The sequence below is a fragment of the Mixophyes fleayi genome, chromosome 6 (genome assembly GCF_038048845.1).
Source record: "Mixophyes fleayi isolate aMixFle1 chromosome 6, aMixFle1.hap1, whole genome shotgun sequence".
Taxonomy (NCBI): Eukaryota; Metazoa; Chordata; class Amphibia; order Anura; family Limnodynastidae; genus Mixophyes; species Mixophyes fleayi.
Genome location: NC_134407.1, coordinates 44,180,897 through 44,205,907, shown reverse-complemented (window position 1 = coordinate 44,205,907; position 25,011 = coordinate 44,180,897). Strand labels below are relative to the sequence as shown.

At 35.5% G+C, this 25,011-nt stretch overlaps 1 protein-coding gene across 1 annotated transcript in view; it reads right to left on the bottom strand.

The window, feature by feature from the left end:
• PCDH15 (protocadherin related 15) overlaps nt 1-25,011 on the bottom strand; it is a 945,519-nt gene that overhangs the window by 165,199 nt on the left and 755,309 nt on the right. The window contains exon 24 of the mRNA XM_075216373.1: nt 20,455-20,567. Coding sequence (XP_075072474.1) covers nt 20,455-20,567 — 113 coding nt within the window. The remainder of the gene's footprint in view (nt 1-20,454; nt 20,568-25,011) is intronic.

Genomic DNA, 25,011 nt, shown 5'->3' with positions numbered 1-25,011 from the left:
CATCTTATTTCTTACTATATCTAATAATGTACCCAAAATTGTAAATATGGTTAGATGTCAACTATTTTGTAGGACATGTTGTTATAAATGTTTACTAATATTAACAATTTATATAAAGAATAAAACAAAACAAAATAACCCTATTATCTGCACCCCTCGAAAAAGGGTATAAACAGTTTTTCTACAGTATGTACCCAGTGAGGTTATGCTCTACTGGCCAGGATAGCAAAGCAGTAAGTTAAGCAATGACAAGTTTGATTGAGGTATGCAATACATCTGAACAAAAGAACTAGCTCCAGGACCCCATCTATTTCCGCTTAGAAGAGGGTGGTGTCTTGGCTCTGCCAGCTATATGACTCATAAAAATCAGCACTATTGTCCTAAAGGTATAACCAAAAGAGTGTGCCTTAATAGTACATTATTAACCACATTACCTGGACATAATCATCCCTACTTTGAGTCATTTATTAAAATAATGGACTAAAGAGACTATCACTTACTAAATAAAATAGTCTTTCATCTTTTGACTGAGCAGTATACTGGTTAATATGTAGTAATCCATTCAGTAACTGTATATTTGAATGTACTTTCTTTCCATGACTAATATCTGTTATCTACCACCTTGTGTGTAAACTCGGGATATGGTAGCTGGTAAGAAATAACTAAAAGCCACTGAGAACTATAATACATGTATTGTATACACTGAGCCAGCCTCACCATCATTCTTCACATACTGAGGAGGCCACAACAACCTGAATGACATTAGTAGCTCTGTTTGTGTTCATTAGTAGAATCCACAGAAAAATGAAAGCAAAACACACCTTAATATATTGATTATCTAAATAAATTAACTAGTTCAGTATACCCTGTAATACTAGTCAGAGCAGTAGTATATCGTCTGAAATGTATCCATGTTTATGATAACAAATGTGGGATAGGGTACAGCGCTCCCTATATGTACATGTAGCTGCCAAAATAAAATTAGGTATCCCCTGTCCCTATAAATGAATCGTAGAAGAGTAAAGATCCTTGGCGCTAGATAAAATGTGTGGTAGGTGGTAAAGATGAAATTTAATATTGTTACACAATGAGTTCAAGACAGAGGCAGCTATGGAAGTCCTAATGAAATATGAACAATGTACCATAAAGTTAAACTTGAAACTCAACAGGCAACAATAAATTTGTACAAACCCGTATTGAGTCTAGAGAACAATCCACTCAAATAGGCTACACATGGCTTAAATGCAGTCTTTCAAACAGCAAAAAGCGGACAGTCTATGAACTCCAAACAATGTTTGATGATTAAGACTTCCATAGCTACTTCTGTCCTAAACCGCTCATAATTACATCTTCAGAAGTGTGTATCTATCAAACACACTCACATATGTGTTTGCTTCTTTCCTTTTATGTATATCGTTCTGGCCAGAACTTGAACTCATTGTGTAACAATATTAAATTTCATCTTTACCACCAGGGCCATCTTTTCCATTGGGCACTATGGGCAGATGCTTGGGAGCCCCACGGTCAAGGGGGCCCCTTAGGCAGGGCTCTTAATTAGAATAAATAATCCTGCAAAAGAAAAAACCTGCAAAAAAACCTTCAAGGGTCACTAAGCAAGTACATCGATCTATCTCTATATCTGTATCTCTATACATCTATATCTATATATATATCTATATCTATCTATATATCTATATATCTATATATCTATATATCTATATATCTATATATATATATATATATATATATATATATATATATATATATCTAGGGGCCCCGGTGCACTGCTTTGCCCGGGGCCCATAATGTTGTTAAGATGGCCCTGTTTACCACCTACCACACATTTCATCTAGCACCATGGATCTTTACTCTACTAGTATCCATGTTTATATTTGTAACATTTATCAAGTCTTTAAAAACACATTTGCTTGTTTGTATTTTTTATTAAATTTTATTATGCATATCCTAACAGATTCTATAATTTTGCATTTTATTAGTAATGTCTTTATCCTGTTTATTGGGACAATGGGTGAAGACGTATCTATTGCTTGCTTACATAACAATAGTTGGACTTGTTTCACTTGAATTTTTTTGTGCACATATCCAGACCGTGGGTCTAAATACAATTTTACCATATTATTTAAAATTCCATGCAAAATGATCTATTTTCACATGATGGTTTGGCATTATTAAAAGCATCCTGCTTATGAGTGTAGGAAAATCTGACTTGAGGGCTAATTCTCCAAGAATACACTAAGATTTCACAACTGCAATTTACACTGATGAGTAAATAAAATAATGAAGAAGAAAGATTAAACACTAATAATACAAAGCAAACAATAGCTATTGTATAATTAAATTGCCTTTGCTGTGCACCTTTCTAATCTTACGGTGCTGTTAATATATACCAATGAAACAGTACCAATACCAATGAAACTACATTTCATTGCTGGTGTCTTTTCAATTTTGAAAGCTTAAAACTAATGTTAGCTGATCCTACAAAGCAAATATTTTCAATACATTATTTTTGAGTGCTCAAATCCATTTGCTTTATGTGTTCCAGTTGGATTGTCCATTTATAGAATATTGGACTTGTAGTAATATAAAAAAGTCTCAGTAAAATCAATAGACTGCTTATCTTTCAAGACATGAAAATGAAGTCATTGGAATTAAGACATCAGTTTCCTCAATAAAATAAAAAAATATTAGTTGTCCATGTACCATGGAATGAAAGTTTTTATTAATTAAATGTAGTTTTAATGAATTTAATATAAAATTTGGTTTATCAGTTATTTTAACCCACTATATTTACATGAGGATGAAGTAATATGACTATAATTAAACAATAAAAACTGCCAATAAGAATATACATGAAATATATTGGCACTCCACAAGGCATTGATTCATTTTAGCAAGTAAATATTAACTTCTGTTTGGTGGAATGATTGCCATTCAACACAAATTACTTTAATCAATCCCTAGACAATGGTTAAACACGTTGGGCCTGAGTCATTAAGGAAAGTAAATCAAAAAAAGGAGTAAATGTTCTTCAGGACTAACCATGTTACAATGCAAGGGGTGCAAATTAGTTTATTATTTTGCACATAAGTTAAATACTGGCTGTCTTTATATCTAGCACACAATACTTGATAGTTTTATTTTTACATTGAAATTTAAAGTTGATCTAGGACATGCCCTATCCCAACTATAAATCTGTTAAATTAACAGTTTTTATAGGTAAATTTTAAACTTACCTCCCCTCCAATGCAACATGGTTTTGCCCTGGCACAAACTCCTTTTTTATGCTTTGCTCTCCTTAATGACTCGTTATTTTTTGTTATAATAAGCAGGAAAACTGCTATGTAGAGGAATTAATACATAGAGTGACCATAACACACGTTGATCACCGATAGCCGCAGCCGGACACTAATTAATGCAGATAATTTACCGAATTAACAACCACTAGAAGTTTTTTTACCTATATATAAGGAAACTTTTTCATTATGGCGTATGCATTCAGATAAAACACATTAGAAAGTATTTCCATAATTCTGACAGTGGAAATGTCTGCAGGCTAATACCGACACTTCCATTGTGCTGACAGGTGGACAATGTTGATAGTGTGATTGACGATTCACAATGTCGCCAATCACAATGCCGGCATTAAAAGAGCAATACTTTCAGGTCCGGCGGCTATACCTTGGTATTTTATAATAGAAAACGATCACATGAAGCCGTAAGTGCTACATTCGACTGAAAGTTGTAAGCCTACTGAAGTGTGAGTAAATTGGATTTAGATTTTTACTGGGTGGGTGGCACCCTTATTTCTAATACCCAATACTAAACATAAGAACATATTTTGAACACATTTTCAATACAGAAAATGCATCAGTTGTAGAATAGTATCTATTGAGGTTTTGACTTGGCCAGTGTGGATTTAAAGAATTCTGTGTGGGAGAATCAAAAGTTAGCTCTGGATATTCTGGAGTTGTACATTTCCTAATGACATATGTGGAGTTGTACTAAGAAGAGTTCCATTTGATTTGATTATATTTCAGCTAAGACTGGTCCACGCATAATAAAGTTGTCTTGGAGTTTATTGCATATAATCCCAGATCATACTTTTCATATATAGGTCTTACATGTTTTATTTTGAATGAGAATCTTTATGATGTTGGTTTTACAAGATATTAAAGGTTATTATATTTTTATGTAATATTAAAGGCAATTGTATGGTTGATTTTACTTGTTTCTACCATTTTTTTTATATATATTGTTATGATCTTGGTTAGGTTGTTTATGAAGATGTTTAAGTTATAGGACATGTCTTCATGTAAGTGATATATCAGATATTATAAGTAAATCCTTAACATTAATTCTGCATTAATTCTATTTTATATCACGCATACTTTTAGCGCACTTCCTTGTAGTTTTGTTTGGTTGGCCATTATAAGGTTAGTAAGGGGATTGACTATCTACTCATAGAAGAACAGCTGCTGGTGTGAGGATTTGATTTGGGAGATCAAATACATTAGACATGTATGTTTTCACTTTATGATTATTTTCTAATGCTTGGTGTTACATTTTATGCATCTGTGATTGTATATTTATATACTAAACGCCTTAATCAATTGTTTATCTGTTCTACCTGACCTGATCGACTTTATTATACAAAGTAAAGATTTCTTACTTAAACATATGTTTGAATTGAAGACCAACACATTTTACAGATACAATTTATTGCCATGGGATCCACATTTGTGCCAAGTTATGCCAACATTATGCATTGGTGGGAGAGCCAACATTATGCATTGTTGGGAGAAACATTCTTATGGACCAGCTTCTCCAACTTTTATGAAAACCTGGTCCTAGGCTGGCTCTACAACGATGACGATATTTTCATCTGTAAAGCGCCCAAGACTAACTCACAAAATTCCTATCACATATAGACAGAAACATAATAAATGTACAGATTAAAGTTAGCAATAATAAGGAAATATTTTAGATTCAGAAATAACATGCCCAAAATAAAATAAAGACAGATACCTTTCACAAGCGTGTGGATAGTTATAGTTTCATCCTTGCTACCAAGAACTGTCATCTAAACTCATTAAACAATATTCAACTGAGTCATTTCACTACACTGAGAATACACTGTACAAATATTAAAACATCTATTTCAATAGAAAAATACACCACATCTAAAATTAATGAAGAGTGTAACAAAATCATAAATATAGACTTATTAGTCCAGTATAAAAGCAAATATTCTCCCCACAACAAATTCACACCGTTTACAACTCACATTTCCAATTCTTCCAGCACAATCAAAGTCATTATATAAAAACACTGCCATATACATCCTCTTGAAGGATAAAACACTCAGCACATTTCTCCCACAAGTGGTAAATAGAAAAGCACCACACTTAAGACTATAAGGAAATTTTGTGGATGGAGGAGACAATCTTCTCTCAATTTACACTACAAACAGCAACTATCTATACTGTTCTTCAGTAACTGTGAGAATTGCAAGACACTAAAAAACATATCCACAAATTCCTTTCATACATCAATTCTAATTTAGCCCGTGAATTCCTACAAATACTTAACATTATTTCTTCCGAAAAGAAGAATGTAATTTATTTATTCGAATGTCCCTATGGCCTGGACAGGACCATTCATAGGCTGAAAAAAGAATCAATGATCATTTCAGAAACATCAATATAGGTTTCAAGACACACAATCTTTCCCATATCTATAAAACTCAACATAAGTACAGCCCATCCAAGTCATTAAGGAGAGCAAAAAAAAATTAAAGGAGTAACTTTGCACTTGGGCAAAACCATGTTCCATTGGAGGGGGAGGTAAATTTAAAATGTGGGGACAAATTTATAGTTAGGATAGTACATGTCCTAGATCAACTTTACATTTCAGTGTAAACATATAGATATCAAGTATTTGTGTGCTACATAAAAAAGCAGACCGAATTTTCCTTACATGCAAAATAATAAACTAATTTGCACCCCTTGTATTGTAGCATGGTTTGTCCAGGATCAAATTTGCATCAATTGTTTTGCCTTGCTCTCATTAATGACTTATGGAGAACTACTACATGCTCACCATTAATTAGAAACCAAATGGATTTACAGCTTGAAGACAATGATAGCCACAGGTCATAACATTAATCTCTCTTTTTTATTTAGAGTTAATTATATTCCATTTCCAATTTTTCTGCATGATAAATACAAATACATTTATAATTTATACATAAAAAACATTTTTTACATTGTATTCTATGAATTTACATGCACTTATTATTTTCATTTTTATATTTATTTTTTACACTGTGTACATATAATATTATTTTATATTATGCTACTATAATGTATTTAGATAGCCAGTCTGTTTGCATTTATTGGTCATCACTATATTCACACATGTCCTATAGAATCAATTGTGCATTTTATTTAAATACCACTGCCCCATTCACATATGTATGATTTTAACAAAGGAAATTCCTCCCCTATATAAAGTCTCCCTCAACAAATACCCAGCATATTAGAATTCCTGTCCTTTAATGACTTTCTGATCACCATATTGATTCTCCATTGCTGCTAAAACCAATAGTGCACCAGTCACCTACACTGAACTTCATTCTTTATTATATTACACCAGGATTATTACTTTGACATTATTCCTATTATCATTAGTTCTTAATCTCTAATAATAAAAATAATGTTATGCTATATATGTTTCTACTCCTTGAATATTGATTTTATTTCCATATACATATATAATTTTGTGAACAAATATCACACAAGAAAGATTGGGCAATAATAACTCACACAATTGTCTTTATTGTGTTTTATTGATTATTAGTATTCATTCTTTTATTTCACTTATTCCACCACCAATTATGTTCAATGTATTGTATATTAATATATTTTTTCAGGGTGCATTTTAAATTATTCAAGTTCTGTTTCTTTTATACACAACACCAATATATTTTTTTACTAATGAATTTAATTATCGGCATTTGAGTTTACAAACAATCAGCCGCCATAATTTTCCCTAATCCGATCACTTGTCACTTCTTTGCTTCTTATACTTTTTATATATCTTTTCTGATTGACTATAGGCTTGCAAAAGCAATTCATGCTTTAACTACTTCTGTCAATTTCTTATGCTCTAATTGGCTACAGGTTAGTATAGCTCTGTTAAGGTTAGATTCCTTCTAGCAACATCTACTTCAAAATCAATTAGACACAAGTTGCTGGGGTAAAAAATATAATAGGTGGTGTCATTTCATTGAAGCACAGCTAAAACATACTTCCCAACTGTCTTGCTTAACAGACTCCTAAATGGGAGTGACTTATGGGAACATGAGTTGGACTTTGTCAAAAGTGACTGTAGCTTTTCTAGGAGTCGTTTTGTGTGAAAAGGAAGAATGGTGTGGCTTGGACATAGTGCTTATTTGTCAGAGTGCTACTGGTGGAAATCTCATTCCTATCCCGATTTCCTACACTATAAATTCATCCTTTCATCTTACAGCACTGCCCTTTCAATTGCCAAACAAGCATTCTTCAAATCTTTAATATTTACCCAGTCTTCTGAACCAAGTTGCCTCTTTGCCACCTTCAACTCACTTCTCTGCCCACTTTCACCTCATCCTCCTTCCTCCCTCACAGCCCATGATTTTGCCACCTATTTCATATTCAAAATCGGCACCATTCGACAAGATATTTCCTCAAGCCAAATTGCACTCATTCTACCCACTCTACCCACCCTTTACATTTTTTAATTGTACACCACTTCTCTTGGGACACTAATCATCATCATCACCATTTATTTATATAGTGCCACTGATTCTGCAGCGCTGTACAGAGAACTCATTCACATCAGTCCCTGCCCCATTGGAGCTTACAGTCTAAATTCCCTAACATACACACACAGACAGACAGACAGAGAGATAGACTAGGATCAATTTTGATAGCAGCAAATTAACCTACTAGTATGTTTTTGGAGTGTGAGAGGAAACCGGAGCACCCGGAGGAAATCCACGCAGACACAGGGAGAACATGCAAACTCCACACAGATAAGGCCATGGTTGGGAATTGAACTCATGACCCCAGCGCTGTGAGGCAGAAGTACTAACCACTAAGCCACTGTGCTGCCCTAATTCGGCCTCCAAAACCACCTCTACACTGATGACACACAAATATCTATATCTCTTCCCTTGACCTCTCTACTTTTGTACTATCTCGTGTAACCAACTTTCTTTATGCTATCTCCACATGGATGTCCCAATGCTACCTAAAGCTCAACATGTCCCAAACAGAGTTTAGTATCCTCCTTCCTGCCAGCCTCCAGCCCTCAAATCTCCCTCACTTTCAATAACATCACAATTTCCTCAGTCTCCCAAGCCTGCTTGCCTTGGTGTCACACGTGACTCCACCCTCTGCTTTTGTCCTCACATCCAGACTCTTTTCCAGTCCTGTCAATTCCACTTTAAAAACATTGCCAGAATACAACCTTTCTTATTCAACATGTTACCAAAAATCTTATCCATTCTCTCATCATCTCCCGTCTTTACTATTGCAACCTCCTGCTATCTGGCATTCCTGACAACGATATATCCACAATTCAATCCATCCTAAATGCTGCTACAAGACTGATCTTCCTCTCTCACCACTCCACATTTGCTGCACCACTTTGCAAATTCCTACTCTAGCTCTCTGTGTCCTACAGAATTCAATTCAAATTACTCACCCTTACCTGCAGAGCCCACAAAAACACTACCCCTGCATACAGCTCAAATCTCTTAGATCTACAACCAACCTGCGCCTTGTCTCATCTCTGGCAACCACCTGTCACTCGCGCCTATTAGACTTCTCCCATGCTGCTCTCCACTTATGTATTTTGAAGTTTTGAACCCTTGTGAAATACAAAGAAAAAAACTACATACATACCATACCTGAAATTCAAATTGAACACGCATCAACATCTGAAGCCAGAGAGACGTGTGGAGTGTGCTGTGCCCAAATATAGGTGTGGCTTATGTGTAGATGTACGTACGTGCATGTGTGCGTGTGTGGCTTTACACAGCCAATGAAATTCAAGAACAATTTAATTCCTCAAGAGTTCTAAACAAATACTCAAACCTGTATGATCAGTATACAATACAATAAACAATGCATGACCCTATATAGTGGTATGCATACAATGCAGGTCCCAATATGATAAGCAGTATACAAGGCAGTGCCATTTGATGACCAATAGAAAATACAATTCAAATTCACATCTGACAATCATTTGTAAAAAAAAAAAAAAAGTGTCATATATTCATTGGTATGTCCACTACTCAAACCCTCTTCCCAGACCTCTTTTCCTGTTTCCCACAAGACATTTCATATTACTTCACCCCTTTACAATTCAAAAATGTGAAATATACCCTATGCTCCGTGCAACATATAGGTGTACATAATGTGCTGTTTCCATTCAGCACTGTAGTGAATTCCTAGGGAGGCGGATTCAATACTGCACACCCTGGGGTGGTTTGTGGAAAACTAAGAACCACTGGTATACTTGCTATTAAACAAAACATAAATAGCATGCCATGGGTGGGCTTTAACTAAAACAAGTGAATCAGTTCTGGAACAGATGTGTAAGTGGGACTGTGTGTTTTATCATCCTTACTAATTATGTAACACTTAAACCATCACATTCAGTGTGTGGGGTAAAATGTTGCACAAGTTTTAGATTTGTTTTTTTATTTGTGTTTAATATAATTTAAGGTAGTTACTAGGTTAGTCTTGTTTAGGAATGTAACGGTATGAAAGTTTCCATTTAAACAAGAATTGTCACTGTTCAGTCTCTTACATAGACCTGCAGTGTAATCGGTATTGTGATCTGGATTATACCAACAATGTGTGTTTCACCTGATGCCCGAACTAATTTGAATTATAGTCATAAATATAACTTTGGTCAGAGGTTGAAGTGGGCTGGTGTATGGTGTTATGTCATACCACCACTTCTTCTACTGCTTTAATTGCAAAACTATCAAATTCCAATTACATATATTTTCATACCGCCACTTAATTTCCACTTTGACCACTGACTGTTGTACACACTAAACAAAAATGGTACATTCCTTGGCAAAATATAATGGAAAAGTAGATGAATAAATTGAGGGATTTTGTGATTCTTGTTTTTTTTTTTTTTTTGTCACTTAAATAATCCAAAAACATACAATATATAACAATTTCATCATGCATAATAAAAAACTATGTTATAATAATAACATTAATAGTAATAATTATTCTACAACAATATAATACTTCTTCATAGGTCTCTTCCCTCAAAAGCAAAAATCTGTTATTTAAGTTCTTTTATGTCAGTTGACTTTGATATTTTAAAACAAAGTTTATCAAAGTACATTCTAATTTTTGGCACCATTACCTTATTAGAGGAGTGCTGAACTGGTTCTTTTTGGGACTTGTGACCTAAATTTGCTAGCTCTATTTTTATGCCTGTAGCAACAGTATCACACGAAGGAGTATTAATTCTACTGTTTGACAGTAAAGGACATATGTAAATTGAATTTTAGAAAGTGCTTGAGAAACCTGGATAGTTAGACTTTATCAAGTATCCTGCTGTCAACTTCAAGCAAGATTCCAGAAAAACAATGACCCAGTAAAAACTAGATATTTTTAATTTAAATATACTGTATACCTGGACACAATATTGCATGTATTAAGGTTAAAATAACTCTTATTAATTCTCTAGAGCAAAGTTTCAGCTACAGTTTGAGTCATGGTCACATTTCTTGAATTTACTGACAATTCAACAAACACATATTTGAAATCTAAGCATAGACTCCATGCTGAGAGTATGTCCTTTTGTATAGGCACATTTTCCAAGTTCTTTTGCAAATTATCCAATTATACATTTTGGTGTAATGTATGTGTTGAAAGGTTGATACATGGCAAAAAGGGGCATTAAGAGCTTCTAGTCTGAAATACCAGTTACAATAATTATCCATAATACACTCAATTAAAAAAACTTGTACCATAAATGTATTATTAGCTGCATATGGTTTTACTAGCAGGGAAATTTTTAGCCAATCAATGAGGGCAAACCTTGACACTCCACCTCCCCCAAAAAAAGGTTGAAGGTTTGCCATTCAAAATTTAGATAGGAATGTGGCTAGGTAAAATCATACTTGCCTACTTTTTAATTCTGTACTCTGTGAGATCAGAGTACAGATCATGTGACAGAGGATAGGAGGGAGTGCGTCAATGTCATTACGTCACTATAGCCCCGCCCCTATCATAAAATACAGAAATTCAAGGTATTGAATGGTGGGGGTCGGGCTTAATGGCCCAATTAAACCCCGCCCCCACTATTCAATGACATGAATTTCGGCATTTTACAGGGTCCAGGAGGTTTACCTACTTTTCCAAGAGTCCAGGAGGACTCCCTGAAATTCGCAAGCCTCCAGGAAATTTCGGGAGAGCAAGCAAGTATGGAATAATAAGTGTGGTACACACCACAGCAAAAAAAAGGCATGTTTTTTTCTAATCAATCCTCTTTTTATACAACCAATAAAATAAATAAAAAATGTGTTTGATTATAGTTCTTTTAAAAAACAAAATACCCCCATATGACTTAATGCAGAGCCTAACATGCAGGTGACCAATGTACTTCACAGAGAACATACTAGTGATTGACGTACAATAGAGATTCTAAGTGACCAATATACAATACAGAGATTATTTTAGTGACCAATATACATTGCAGAGATTATCTCAATCTCAGTGACCAATGTACAATACAAAATGTATACTAGTAATCTCTATAAAATGAATAGTGCTTACTAATGACAAATATACAATACAAACCCTATGCTGGGAACCACTATACACAGAAGACTCCAAATATCTGATGGTTATATAATGAAGAATCCGTATCTCTGATTACTTTATATTGCAGACCCCAGATATCTGGTAGCTTTATAATGCACGCAACTTAATCTCTGGTTGAAACACAATGCTGACCCCAAATCGCTGGTGACTATACTGTGCAGACCCCATGTCTATAGCAGCTATATCTGATTCTATACAATGCAGATGCAAGATCTCTAGTGGCTCGATGTCGCTGCCATCCCTTCTCCATTTGTCTCCTGAGCCCAGACTTTCTGGTTCCTGCAATAACAATTGTAGAAAAAGCTTTCATAAATCGCTCATACTCCAGAAGCATTGAATTATGAGAGATTATCTGCAAGACCTGTATTGCAATATTGCATTTTTGCCAACAGAAATTAGTCATTTGAGCAGTGCAGGTAGAGACATAGGGAGCAGTGAACAACACCCCATCCCCTTCTCACTCTCTGACCACATATAATAGAACTGTCCCGTGAACCCCTAGAAACTTGCTTTTTTCCCTATTGTGCAGCTTACCCTCACACAGGATAACATTTAAATCTTTGCTTGGCTTTCTCAGTCGTGTCTCTCATAGTTTTGGAGTTTTAACAAGTTGTTTTATTTTACAAGCCATTTAATTTAGTGTCACCTGACCCTGAGGAGTCTCCAAACTTCTGTGGTTACTTGAGAAAGAAGTTTGCAAGACAATAATACCTCAAGGACATTGATTGCCCCAGGTGACACATGTCAAATTTTTTTTTATAAACGTAAACTCAATTTTAGTATAGCTTTAATAAACAGAAATGTTATCTTATTAATGTTACTTGTAACTTCATAGTATACCATCTACATGAACAGCTATAAATGTGATCAGCTTAGTTATGGGGTTAGTGCTTTTGAGAACCTAGCAATGCCCCTTGCCTGAAGGGCAGATTATAAAATCACAGTTTAATGTAGTATTTGATGGTGTGAATAGTATAATAGTCAAATGGCAATAACTAATTTAACAGGAAACATCTTACATTCCTATGTCTATGTCACAATGGCTGAAATGCCTCAACTTGCATTCACATGAAGATCTTGAACATCTCTTGAGAAATATCAAATGCCTCTATTGAATTTAGCGAAGTATGGTCATTTCGGTACAATGTAGGTTAACAAAGACTGCATAGTTAATAAAGATCACTAGATCACAGTTAGATCACAGCCCTTTTCCTTTAATTTCCTTGAATTAATCCTGGCCAACCAAACAATACCAGCTTTCTTGGTCTGTTTACACAGATGTATAAAAGGTGAGTATTTAAAAGGCAGCTAAACTCCAAAAATATATACCTCTATATATGAAACAGGAATGTTTTAATCACTGTTCACACATACTCTAATTTTCAACTGCAGCTCTGTTAATTTGAACTTAAAAATTCCTTCCATGTTCGTTAATATCAAAGTCACATATTTGTTCTAATTAGATGCAGGAGGAAAAGCTTAAACTGCAAAACACAGCTATCAGTTAGTTTGCTGTGGCATTGGCTACATTTTTGTGAATGAATCAACCAATCCACATACAGTGGTTCTACAGAGCAAGACCAAAAACCTGTAACTCAACTTCTGTTGCTTCTAACTCTTAACATGTCAACTTGCTAGGAAGCTCCAAGATAGAGAGCATGATGTAACAATTTGTTAAGTAAATACACTTCAATGTTTATATAGATGGGTCCTCTGCAGCTCAGGGGCAGATATAGAAAACTGTTGTACCCGGGGCGATTTAGGGGGGGCGCGATTTAGCCCCCCCCTTTTCTAACCATATTAGGCTGCCGACGGCTGCACACTATGTGCAGGTCCGTCCAGCCGTGACAGCAGGGACAGTGTGCTGCCCGGCTGCTCTGATTGTGTTTTAAACACAATCAGAGCAGCCGGGCAGCACACTGTCCCTGCCTGTCACGGCTGTACGGACCTGCACATACTGTGCAGCCGTCAGCAGCAAGTGTCTGCTAGGGGGGGGGGGGGGGGGCGATTGCCCCGATCGGCTTCCCCCCTGGATCCGCCACTGCTGCAGCTGGAAGCTTCACTGCCTTAATACCTGAAGCTGAGAGAAAGGTGTAGGTAAGAATTCTTACATAATAAAAGCATACAGCATAATTAGAAATGTGGACTTTAGCTAATGTAATGACATAGTTTGAAAAAGGATCAATAAGAGATCCATTTTTATAATTGCATTGTGGGCAATAACATGTGTATTTACAAGCCTAAAAACAACCTTTCCACCTTGTTCTACATGCTGTTTTTGAGGATTTACTTTTTGTCTTGGTATTTTGGGTGTGTTCACGCAGCACTCTACACATTTTACACTCTACAAAGCACTCTACTGTGTCCCTACATCTGACCTCATATCTTGAGTGTACAGGCAGCACTTTACACTAGCTTCCTACTTTAACATCTATTCTCTGTTATATAAAAATGGACCACTGTTGTCCCAAAACAAAAATCAAATACATACAATATAAGAACTGTCTGCATAGCATGGCACTGGGCCACAAAAGCAGAAAAAACATTAAAAATTAAATTAATACTCTTTTGCTAGCTGAGTAGATTTAATCAGCAAGCTTTCAAAACTAGATACCAAAGGCCTGATTCACTAAGGCACGAAAACAGCAATTTTGTGTTTATCCGATTCAAACTCTAGGCATCTCTCAGGTACCTGTTTTTCAGCCGTACCTCTTGCTCCAGCTACAGATCTAAGTGCTCATTACTAGTGATGACGGCTCAGTATGTATGCTATGACATATGTTTGCAATTAGGAGGAGCAACTGTAAAAATGTATTTTATGTACATAAGACATTCATAGCATCCTAATAAATGTATTTCATTGGGAAAAAAAACATTTTTTTTTATTTTTCAATGTTATTTTTTATCATTTCAATGTTAATTTTATCATTAATGCCTATATTATTAACATGTGCAATTAATATAGTTTCTTTTTTGTATGCGTTCTTGTGTTAGTTTACATTCCACATAGGTATTGGATGCATCCTGCAGTGTCTTGTTTAGTAGAGCAGAGGGGACCTACCTATCCATTACCACACGTATCTTCAGATCCACTTCTTGTTGAATCTGGCCATGCATGTGCATTTTTTATAAAACGCACATTACTTTCAGTATACAGTACGTCCCTTAATGAATCAGGCCCAAAGTCATCTTAAAACACTGACTCCTTATATCAGAGAAAAAGAACTCCACTAGTGCTCTGATCATAACTGATACATTTATATCCTAATTGAGACTGTTCCTGTGTCGGAAACTGTTGTTTCACTAACTCACAAGTAATAAGTATTGAATTACAATTCTTCATTCACATAATATAGAGCGGTACTGACCTGCAGTCAGCCTCCTTGGTAATGTATTTTTCAGTGCTGGAAATAATGAGCGATCCTCAAACAGGTCCGCTAATCCAGAACCCTATACTTATTCACTGAAATTGGGACTTTTTGAATTACAGGAATAATTAGGAGGGTGAGATGGCCCGACTCTTAGAGTTTCCATACTAAATTGGAGACACAAATGTGGTAATTTGGAGACTGCAGTTATTACTTTTCTATTGATATCCTTCCGTAAAAATCCTAAAGAAAATGTTATTACACGCTATTTCTACCAACATGTATAATAATTGAGACCATATCCTCAAATCTATGAATTCAAGCCAGAGATCTTTGATTATTATATTGAGTTTGTTCTCAATATAGGGACTTTTTTTTATAATAGTATTATATTTTATATTGTATATTAATCAATGTGATAAGTCTTTTGATTGAAAGGTTGAAATGATTTAGTTTATTTTGTGATTGTTGATGTTAAATTTTGTTTTCTAGTGCTGTCTTCTATTTTTTCTTTGTCTTTACATTTCATGTGAGGTATGCACATACCTCTGAAGACAGCAGCTGAATACCTGACACTTTTATATTCTATGTCACAAGTTACATCGCTTAGCGCCCAGGATAATTATTATACACCTGTGCATCTCCCGAGGTGGTATCCATCCATTTATATCACACCTTTATAGGTGTGATATATACAATTTGTATCAATCGTAAGACCTTGCATTTTACATTTTTTCAACCACCCAGTAAAGGTTATAACTTTGACTGTACTCTTTTTTGTGTTGGAAACAGAACATTGTAAAAAATTGCACTTACAAGACCAACTAAAAGTAGCAGCATATAAATCATTCACACTCTGACATGTGGCTTAGCAATGTCCATTAGTTCCACATGTACAATGAAGAAAGCTGAATACTGTAGTTGTGCTGGGATCTGCTGGCCAGTCAATGCAGAAGCTCCATAACTTCAGAGTAGGCTGACAAAGTTGCATCCAGTAATGTGTATTGATTGGTCAAAACAATCCACAAAAATGTCAAACAATGTGGTAGAGGCAGACATTATGTAGGAATCTCGAGGTACTGCTAAAGCTAGCTCTATTTCGTACAACCAGCGATCTGCACTTTGACAATCACAGGACTGTAAAGCAGCGGTGTCTGTGATGATGAGATTGATAAGACTTGGGAAGTCGGGTAATTTAAAGTCATTTACCTGACCTGGATAATCAATAGAAAATAAATAAACTGACTTCTGTTCTGTGTAGGGTGAGAGAAGGGAAATGTCCACCTCTTAGCCTCTGTGACATTTGATGAATCCAACCCTGAATGCAACAGGTAGTCATTTATCATATGCCCCAACATTGTAAAATGCAGACACTTTAGGCAACATTCAACCTGTCCAGACCATGTCTTGATCTGATCACTCCAAATAACCAATAACTGTGTAATTCTCAAAACTTTTGACCATGACTGTTTGTTCTGTGCAATAAATAGCAATAGTAAATAGTAATAGGATGTGTGAAAACGTTAATGGTGTTTATGAAGTTGAAAATACCAGGTTATGTTAAGGATTATGCGCAATGTTAAATTACACCAGGCAAGGACAAGGAGAATTTGTAATAGTTATTTCCCCAAACCAGGCAACACATTTAAGAATGTCTGTTCTGCACACAAATTCAGTATGCTATTTTTTGGAGATAGAAGAACAGGAGACACTTGTCTTTTGTTTGTTTTTTTCTGCACTGACTCTGAACTGGAATTGATAGTGTTCTCTGCAAAGCTAAAATTGTCTCATTTGAGGATACTAATTTCTAACACAAGGAAGCACAGCAACAGGACAAAAAAGATTTCAAGTTAATGGAGTGAAGGAAAAACAAATGCGTGCGACAAGCAGAAGAAAAAAATTGAGCTATAAAGTCTGCAAGTAAAGAAAATAAAACATTACAAAGACAAAACACAAACACAATCCCTATTTTCATGTTATAACGCATCAGTGAAGATTTTTGTATAAACTATCCCTCGCTATTACATTTACCCTAGAAGATTAGTTTAAAATTGTAAGCTCCTAAGATGCAGGTCTGATGTGAATGATTAATTGTTGTCAGTACAGCACTGCATAATACAGTGGTGCTATAAAAACAAACAAACCATAAACTGTGAGTTCTGATGATGTCGCTTATGATGTCAACACTTCAGTGTCCTTTTGGAAAATGTGTGTATTGTGTTTAGCGATTTTTTTTTAATTGAGATTGAGATTGAGTAGAATAAATTTAGATAATATACTATATTTTCCAAATTATTAATTACATTTTTGTTGCAGTCTCAATCCAGAATGTCTTTATGTTGGAACACACTTACTATATGTGGCGTCTCCTATTTTGCTTTTTCATCATTAACGGTTTAAATTTATAGTGGGGTATATTTTCATTTATTATTTTATTTACTCGTTCTGGTGTCTTGTAGCAATTTTAGAAGATACTTCCTGCACCTTAATACTGACTGAGAAGGAGTGAGCTCATTTGAGTAATATTTGTTTCTGTACAGCCGCAAAGGATTCATTTGATTTCCGTTCCTAATCATTAACAAACTTAGGTTCATTTAATGAGATATATGATATTTCTGTATGTATAACTGAAACTATATGGAAAGTATATTTCTTAGTCAAAACTATATTTTTTGGTTTTGTTTCTTAAATTCTGAATTCTCTTTTAGTGGTGGTCATAAAATTTGATTTGGGAATATTGACCTTACTGATAGTAATATCAAATGGTACTTTTTAAAGCCATCTATTGGGATTAAACTATTCCCTCTAAACATCTGCTTCACAGTTATGCTAGATAAAATATTTTCTAGTATAGATAAAATGTTTGTGTGAAGATACTGGGTTTTTGGCCCAATTCTACCTACTTCTCATTTGCTGGACACCTAGGGGTGCCTTACTCTGGCAGGTAAGCCTACCCAGTAACTTCTAAGGTTTTTACAGTCATTCAGGCAAACGCAGTTAGAAAAGTACAAAAGTACACTTATTGTAATAAAAACTACACTAGAATATTAAATACAAGCAATAGATAAATACCAGGCAGGTTTGCCACATCTTCTGTCCCTTACCCCACTAGCTTAAGGAGTTACAATCACCTGGCTGTCCTGACTTGAATACCCATGGATCTGCAGATGTATTTTACTGGTAGAGAAAGGCAACTTAACACCAGGTCTTGCACCTTCCAGGAATCAAATCTTAGAATGAACATCACCTCCCTCCCTGGAGTGGCTCCTTATATCTAGGGTCAAATTTCCACAGTGTTTTCCCCTCCCTGGAAAAACCCCTGGGTCTCTTCTTCTTAAACATTGGTGAGAGCTGGACTAGGGGGTTGGAGGGGGAGAGGAGATGTTATTCCACAGTGGCTCTGTTGAGGTTTCCCAGACAAAAATTCTGAGGCAGTCCTGTGGAGAATAATGGGTACTAATTGGCCTTCCTCACCTCCAAATATCAGATAACAGTTAACCCCTCCTTAAATTAGCCCCTTACACTACGTTGTGATGACACAGGGACCCCAGCTGTTCCATGCTTCCTATAGAAAAAGGAGGTGGAAGAATGAATGCAGCTTCAGCCCCCTCACCTGTATTCTGAACACCACCTGACCATTACTGATAACCCCCCTCGCTTGAATTTAAGGACAATGAATAACAGCTTCACAGCAATATCAACAAATATACAATAAACAATATACATATTTACAATGGGCTTCAATGTCCCCTTATCCACATGTAATTAGACACTGCAGTTGTACTCTGGTGAGCTGGGGAACAAAAGGAGGGGCTATAAAAAGTACAAGCTATAATCCACATTTTGTGAGAAACGAGGGACAGGCTAGTTAAGGTGTTATCAAACTTGTTTCGTCACAGTTTGTTTGCGAATATCTTTTACAGCTCTTAAGGTGAAGCTACCCAATCTTACACAGTGATTTAGTATCGAAAAAGTAACCTATTATACCACATAGTGACAACATGACAATGCAAAAAATATTGAAAACATAATTTTTTGGTTGGAAACAATTGTTTGATTGCTGAAAGGAAAGCTCGCCACAACACGACATAATAACAGCGCGACAACGCAACAAATCTTATTTTCTAAGTACCATTTTAGGGCTACTTACCAAATAATTTGCTAATATATAAAAACTGCTACACATTACAAATAAGACCCCTGCAACACCTGGTTACCCTGCTAATAATAACTGTATATTTATATTTGTTTATTTTGTTTTACTATTGATGATAGTATGGATGAGTATAGAATAATACTATTTTTAGACATACCAGTTTTTAAGAACTTTTACATAAATATATAATTTTAGTGGTCAATTGTTGATATTGGGCCCGAGTCATTAAGAGCAAAGCAAAAAAAAGGAGTAAGTTTTCTCCTGGACAAACCATGTTACAAAGCATGGGGTGCAAATTATTTTATTATTTTGCACATAATTTAAATACTGGCTGTTTTTTCATGTAACATTCAATTACTTTACAGCTTTATTTTTACATTGAAATTTAAAGTTGATCTAGGACATGCCCTACCACAACTATAATTCTGTCCCCACATTTTAAATTTACCTTCCCTTCCCCTGCAACATGGTTTTGCCCATGTGCAAAGTTACTCTTTTGTTATGCTTTGCTCTTCTTAATGAGACCAGTTCATACATATACAGTTCATTCCCATATTACTATTGCTGTTAATAGCCTTCACAATACATAATACCAGTTTTAACAACACATTTGTCAGTCAGAAGGATTCACATTAGTCCAAACTCCAACAACTCTTACATCCGATAGTCAGAATAAAACTGTATAACACCACAATATACAATATGCAAAGTGGAATTATAGAGTAGCACATACTGTAATAGCAGAGTAAATAAAATGGCAATGTATACAGTCCTTCCCTTGAGAGAAAAATACAGTTTTGATTATTATACCACACACAGCAAGTGTTGTACGGTCTAATACCGTATGTCTGAACCTTTGCAAAGGGAGGGTCATTTATTGTCTTAAGGAACATGTACTGTGCAAATGAAAAAGATTATATTCAGTATTTTTTTATTTCTGCAAGTACTGTGGCTCCAGTCATTACTTTTCTGTTTGTTTGAAAAAACCTTGAACAATAAATCTTACCTGTATTCATCTTGAGTGAAACGTGGGATTTCAGATGGCTGCAGAACGGTTATTATAACCATTGTGCTATTAGATTTCACAGGGTCCCCATCATCATAAGCTATAACCACCAACTACAGGGAAAACACAGGAAGGATTATTGATATTATAGAACAGCAACCTTTATTATAACAATAAATATGGCTCTTCTAGCAATGTGCTGTAATAAAATTGAGGGAAAATAATATATATGATTGTCCTGTATGCTAGCTAAGTATTTTGTATAAGATAAAAATACGTTGTGCAAAATAAATGTGTATATTATATGGTTAAACAGTGCATTAAAGTACTCTTTTTACAAATATAGGCACACTGCCAGACATCAGGGGCAGCACAGTGGCTCAGTGGTTAGCACTTCTGCCTCACAGTGCTGGGGTCATGAGTTCAATTCCCAACCATGGCCTTATCTGTGTGGAGTTTTTGGGCCTGAGTCAGTAAGGAGAGCAAAGCATAAAAAAGGAGTAACATTTGCACCTGGGCAAAACCATGTTGCATTGGAGGGGGAAGGTAAATTTAAAATATTGGGACAGATTTTTACTCGGGGTAGAACATGTCCTAGATCAACTTTACATTTCAGTGTAATAATAAAGCTAGCAAGTATTTGTGTGCTAGATGAAAAAACAGCCAGTATTTAACTTATGTGCAAAATAATAAACTAATTTGCACCCCTTAAACTGTAACATGGTTTGTCCCAGAGAACATTTACTCCTTTTTTGCCTTAATGACTCAGGCCCTTTATGTTCTCCTCATGTTTGCGTGGGTTTCCTCCGGGTGCTCGGGTTTCCCCCCACACTCTAAAAACATACTGGTAGGTTAATTGGCTGCTATCAAGATTGAATCTAGTCTCACTCTCTGTCTACCTGTGTGTGTGTGTGTGTGTGTGTGTGTATGTTAGGGAATTTAGACTGTAAGCTCCAATGGGGCAGGGATTGATGTGAATGTGTTCTCTGTACAGCGCTGCGGAATCAGTAGCGCTATATAAATAAAAGGTGATGATATCAAGAGACAGAATTGCAAATTTGAAAGTCTCACTTTATGAAATGATTACAGCTCTTACATCCGAGTCTAGCAGAATTGACATATTGCTTTTTTATTCTGAGCAAGTATTTTAGTTGAAACTAAGGGGCCAATTTATTAAAGGGGAAAATACATATTGCCTGTGAAAATGGATGTTTTCACCATGATGGGGCTTGTTTTCATTTCGGCCAACACAAAAAGAGCTATTATTGGCAATAGTCTCCCCGATCCTCTTCATTAGGGAGCCTAATTAAGAAATATGGCAGCAGCGGTTGCACTGTGGTATTACCTGTGGTAATAACTGTTTTTGCAGTTTTCTTTATTATACATATTCCTGATAAGGAAATGACATCCTATTACCATGACATTAGTTGCAGAGATGAATATAATTGTGACAAAATGTCCCGCAAATGGATTCTGCAGCAAAAATGCCCGTTTCACAGACACGCAAAGTTCTAATGATGCAATCAGTGACAATGGCCATATTGCATTGTATTGGAACATTTCTATTTTGCAGTACATTTCATAGTCAACTTACAGTCTGTAAGTGCTGGGACAGCTGCTGTGTGGCTGGGGTAGGCCTGGGAACACTTAAGGACAAATTTTGCTATCAAAGTGTAAAAATTTCTAGCCAAATAAGGTGAATATTCTAAAAAGCAGTTGTGAAATTATGTATATGCTGTGACATACACATTTATGTGAGATTTGGAGCTATTAACCCCCCTTACAGTGTCCATGGCACAAAGTTCTGTTCACAATCAATATCTTGTGGGGTTGGATCTAAAGTTTTACTAATTCAACTGACAAATGGCCAAAAGCATGACACAGATTGTATGAAAATACCCTTGTTATTTTTGGTGTTCTACAACAAAGTCTACATATAAAAGTGAATAATTGTGGGAAAACTTTTTTTTTACCATTACTACAAATCAATATAATGCAAACCTGCAATGATTCTTATCATTTTCATTCATGTATCTTAAATTTGATGATTGACTAGTCATTGTTAGTGCAAAGGTTAGATTAACTATGCCATGAGAAACAATTTATAAATGAGACATTTCATGGAGCACAAGTAATGAAAAAATTAGGGGTGGAGTAGATTTTTATTATGCCATTTTTGAGGTTTCCTCGGACATAAGGGAAATGCAAGTATTAAATATAAACAATAAAGGCCTGCACTACATGCCGTCTCTAAAAACAGATATTAAAATACTACAGATTAATTGAGGACCCTCTAAGCTAGTACATGTCTGCTTCATCCCAAATCCAATCAGTATTCACCTTTTTTAAACCTCCTGTAAATGTCTGCCTTTTGGATATATGTCTTTGTTATTCAAGAAAAAGCAATAGCAATGGCTCACAATCAATCTCAATGAACTTCTTTTGTTACGGGACATTACGCTTCAGAGACGTCTAGTAATTTATCGATCATTTTATTGTACATGCTTATTTTTACTATATATTATACTAAAATTAGGGAAATGTTAAAAGCTGAGGTGAATAGGCATTAAACCTAGTAATTACATAGCATATCAAAGGCATCCACGTAATCACTATCATTATAATGCAGCTCACCTACAGGCTTATGACGTAGTTTTTGGGAATCCACCATTAAAAGGTGTAAACTACTGAAAGTAATCATAAACAGCAGCGCTGCAATATTTAACATTTTCTGTAACTATCATCAGTATGGTTAGGAAACTATATGGTTTGTGGATATTTTCATAATTAAAGGACAGTTCAAAATAGAGAGCAATAAAGTTTAAATAGTTAAAAAAAATGTTATGTGAATAATGTCAAAGTAGATCTCTTCTGCTCAAAGGAAATCTCACATAGCTTCTAGATTTGCTGCTACAAGTGTCTAGTAGAGCACAGAATGTTCTGGTCTCTGAAGTACACAGTTTACAAGTAATGTTCTCCAGCAAAAGTGTCCAGTTTGAAGAACTCATTACATCAATTCAAAAAACTCAATACTTGTAAACTAGTTATAACTGTTATTTAGCACAAATATTATCCGTTTAAAATAGAGTATTTAAGGAATTATTGTATGGATGGGATTCAGTGTCTAGTGTAGGACCGGTAACATGCAAAAGCTTCATGATAATCCATAAGAAACTACATGTGTATGGGGATAAAAAGTGAAACTTCTATTTTGGCACTTAACTGAAGACTGATAATTAGCGCCACCATTAGAAGAGGGAAAATGCGGATCCCTTTTTAATAATTGCTCCTGGCAGTTTATGCCCCAACAGAGTAGGTAATGGACGGTGACTGGGTAGTACACAAAGGGGATAAGGAGCCACTTTAAACATTAGCCCCCAGATTAAGAGGTTTACTTAAAATCACTAGCCACCAAATTGTATCTGTGCTTTTTATTCTAGCCTTCAGATTAGGTGTTTGCTTAAGGCAATAGCTATTCGATTTTAGGTCTGATTTATAGACAAGCCAGCAGATTGTATTGCACATTAGCAACCAAATTGGTTACTGCATTATACAGTTTCCCCCAGAATGAGCTTTCCTTTCATACTAACCACTAGAATGGGCTTTGTAATGCAATGAAGTTGTAGGGGGCTCTAAGATATCTGATGGCAGCCTCTCTGACAAGTGTCTTAAGGTAGATATTCCAGTGCTAGAAAGTAATAAGATTACAGACCTCTTTCTGTAGATTAGATTGATGCTTCTAAATGTAATTCTCATACAAAAGCACATATCCTAATGTCATTGTCAGTCATCAATATTCATAATAGTTCTCCAACAAAATATGTAGCACCATTTTACAGCTACCTGATGAACTGTACAAGTCCTCTACAGGAGAGTAAATTCAAACTTGGAGAGCATCAATATCCCATCTCTTTCCTTTACACAACACCAACATCCCCTTATAAATGAAAGCTCACTCTGCCATCTCCTTATAACTATCGGTTTGGGTTTGCACTTATACGCTTTTTCTTCTAGCAACTTCCACATCCCTTATTATAACAATTTGTTACAATCCCATTTTTCTACCTGATTGGCTGTTAGATGATTTATGATTTATGAATGGATTTGGCACATGCCCAGACTTTTTCCCCCGTCTCGTGCTCGAAATTTGATATCCCCAACAATACTTCTGCTAATATCTACAGCTTAGACATTCCTACCATGCAGTAAAAACCACCCAGCTAATAGGCCCTTTACTACTTTAAGTTCTGTGACTAGGTGGGACCTCTTCTGGAACATCTAAAGTACATACTGAACTTGCTGTACCAAGTGGCCTACCGAATGATCCCCACAAATTGAAATGGGAATCAGACATTTGTGAATAGTTAGATGAGGAACAGTGGGCTCAAATCCAGGAGAACACAGTGAGCTGTGAGCAGCTCCACAAGTGTTAATATTTAAGTAAAATACATATAAATTCCTATACATATCACATCACATTCCCACCAGCTTACGGAAAATGTATCCCAATACCACAGACAAATGCTGGAGAGGTTTTCCATGTTTAGGTTAATTTCT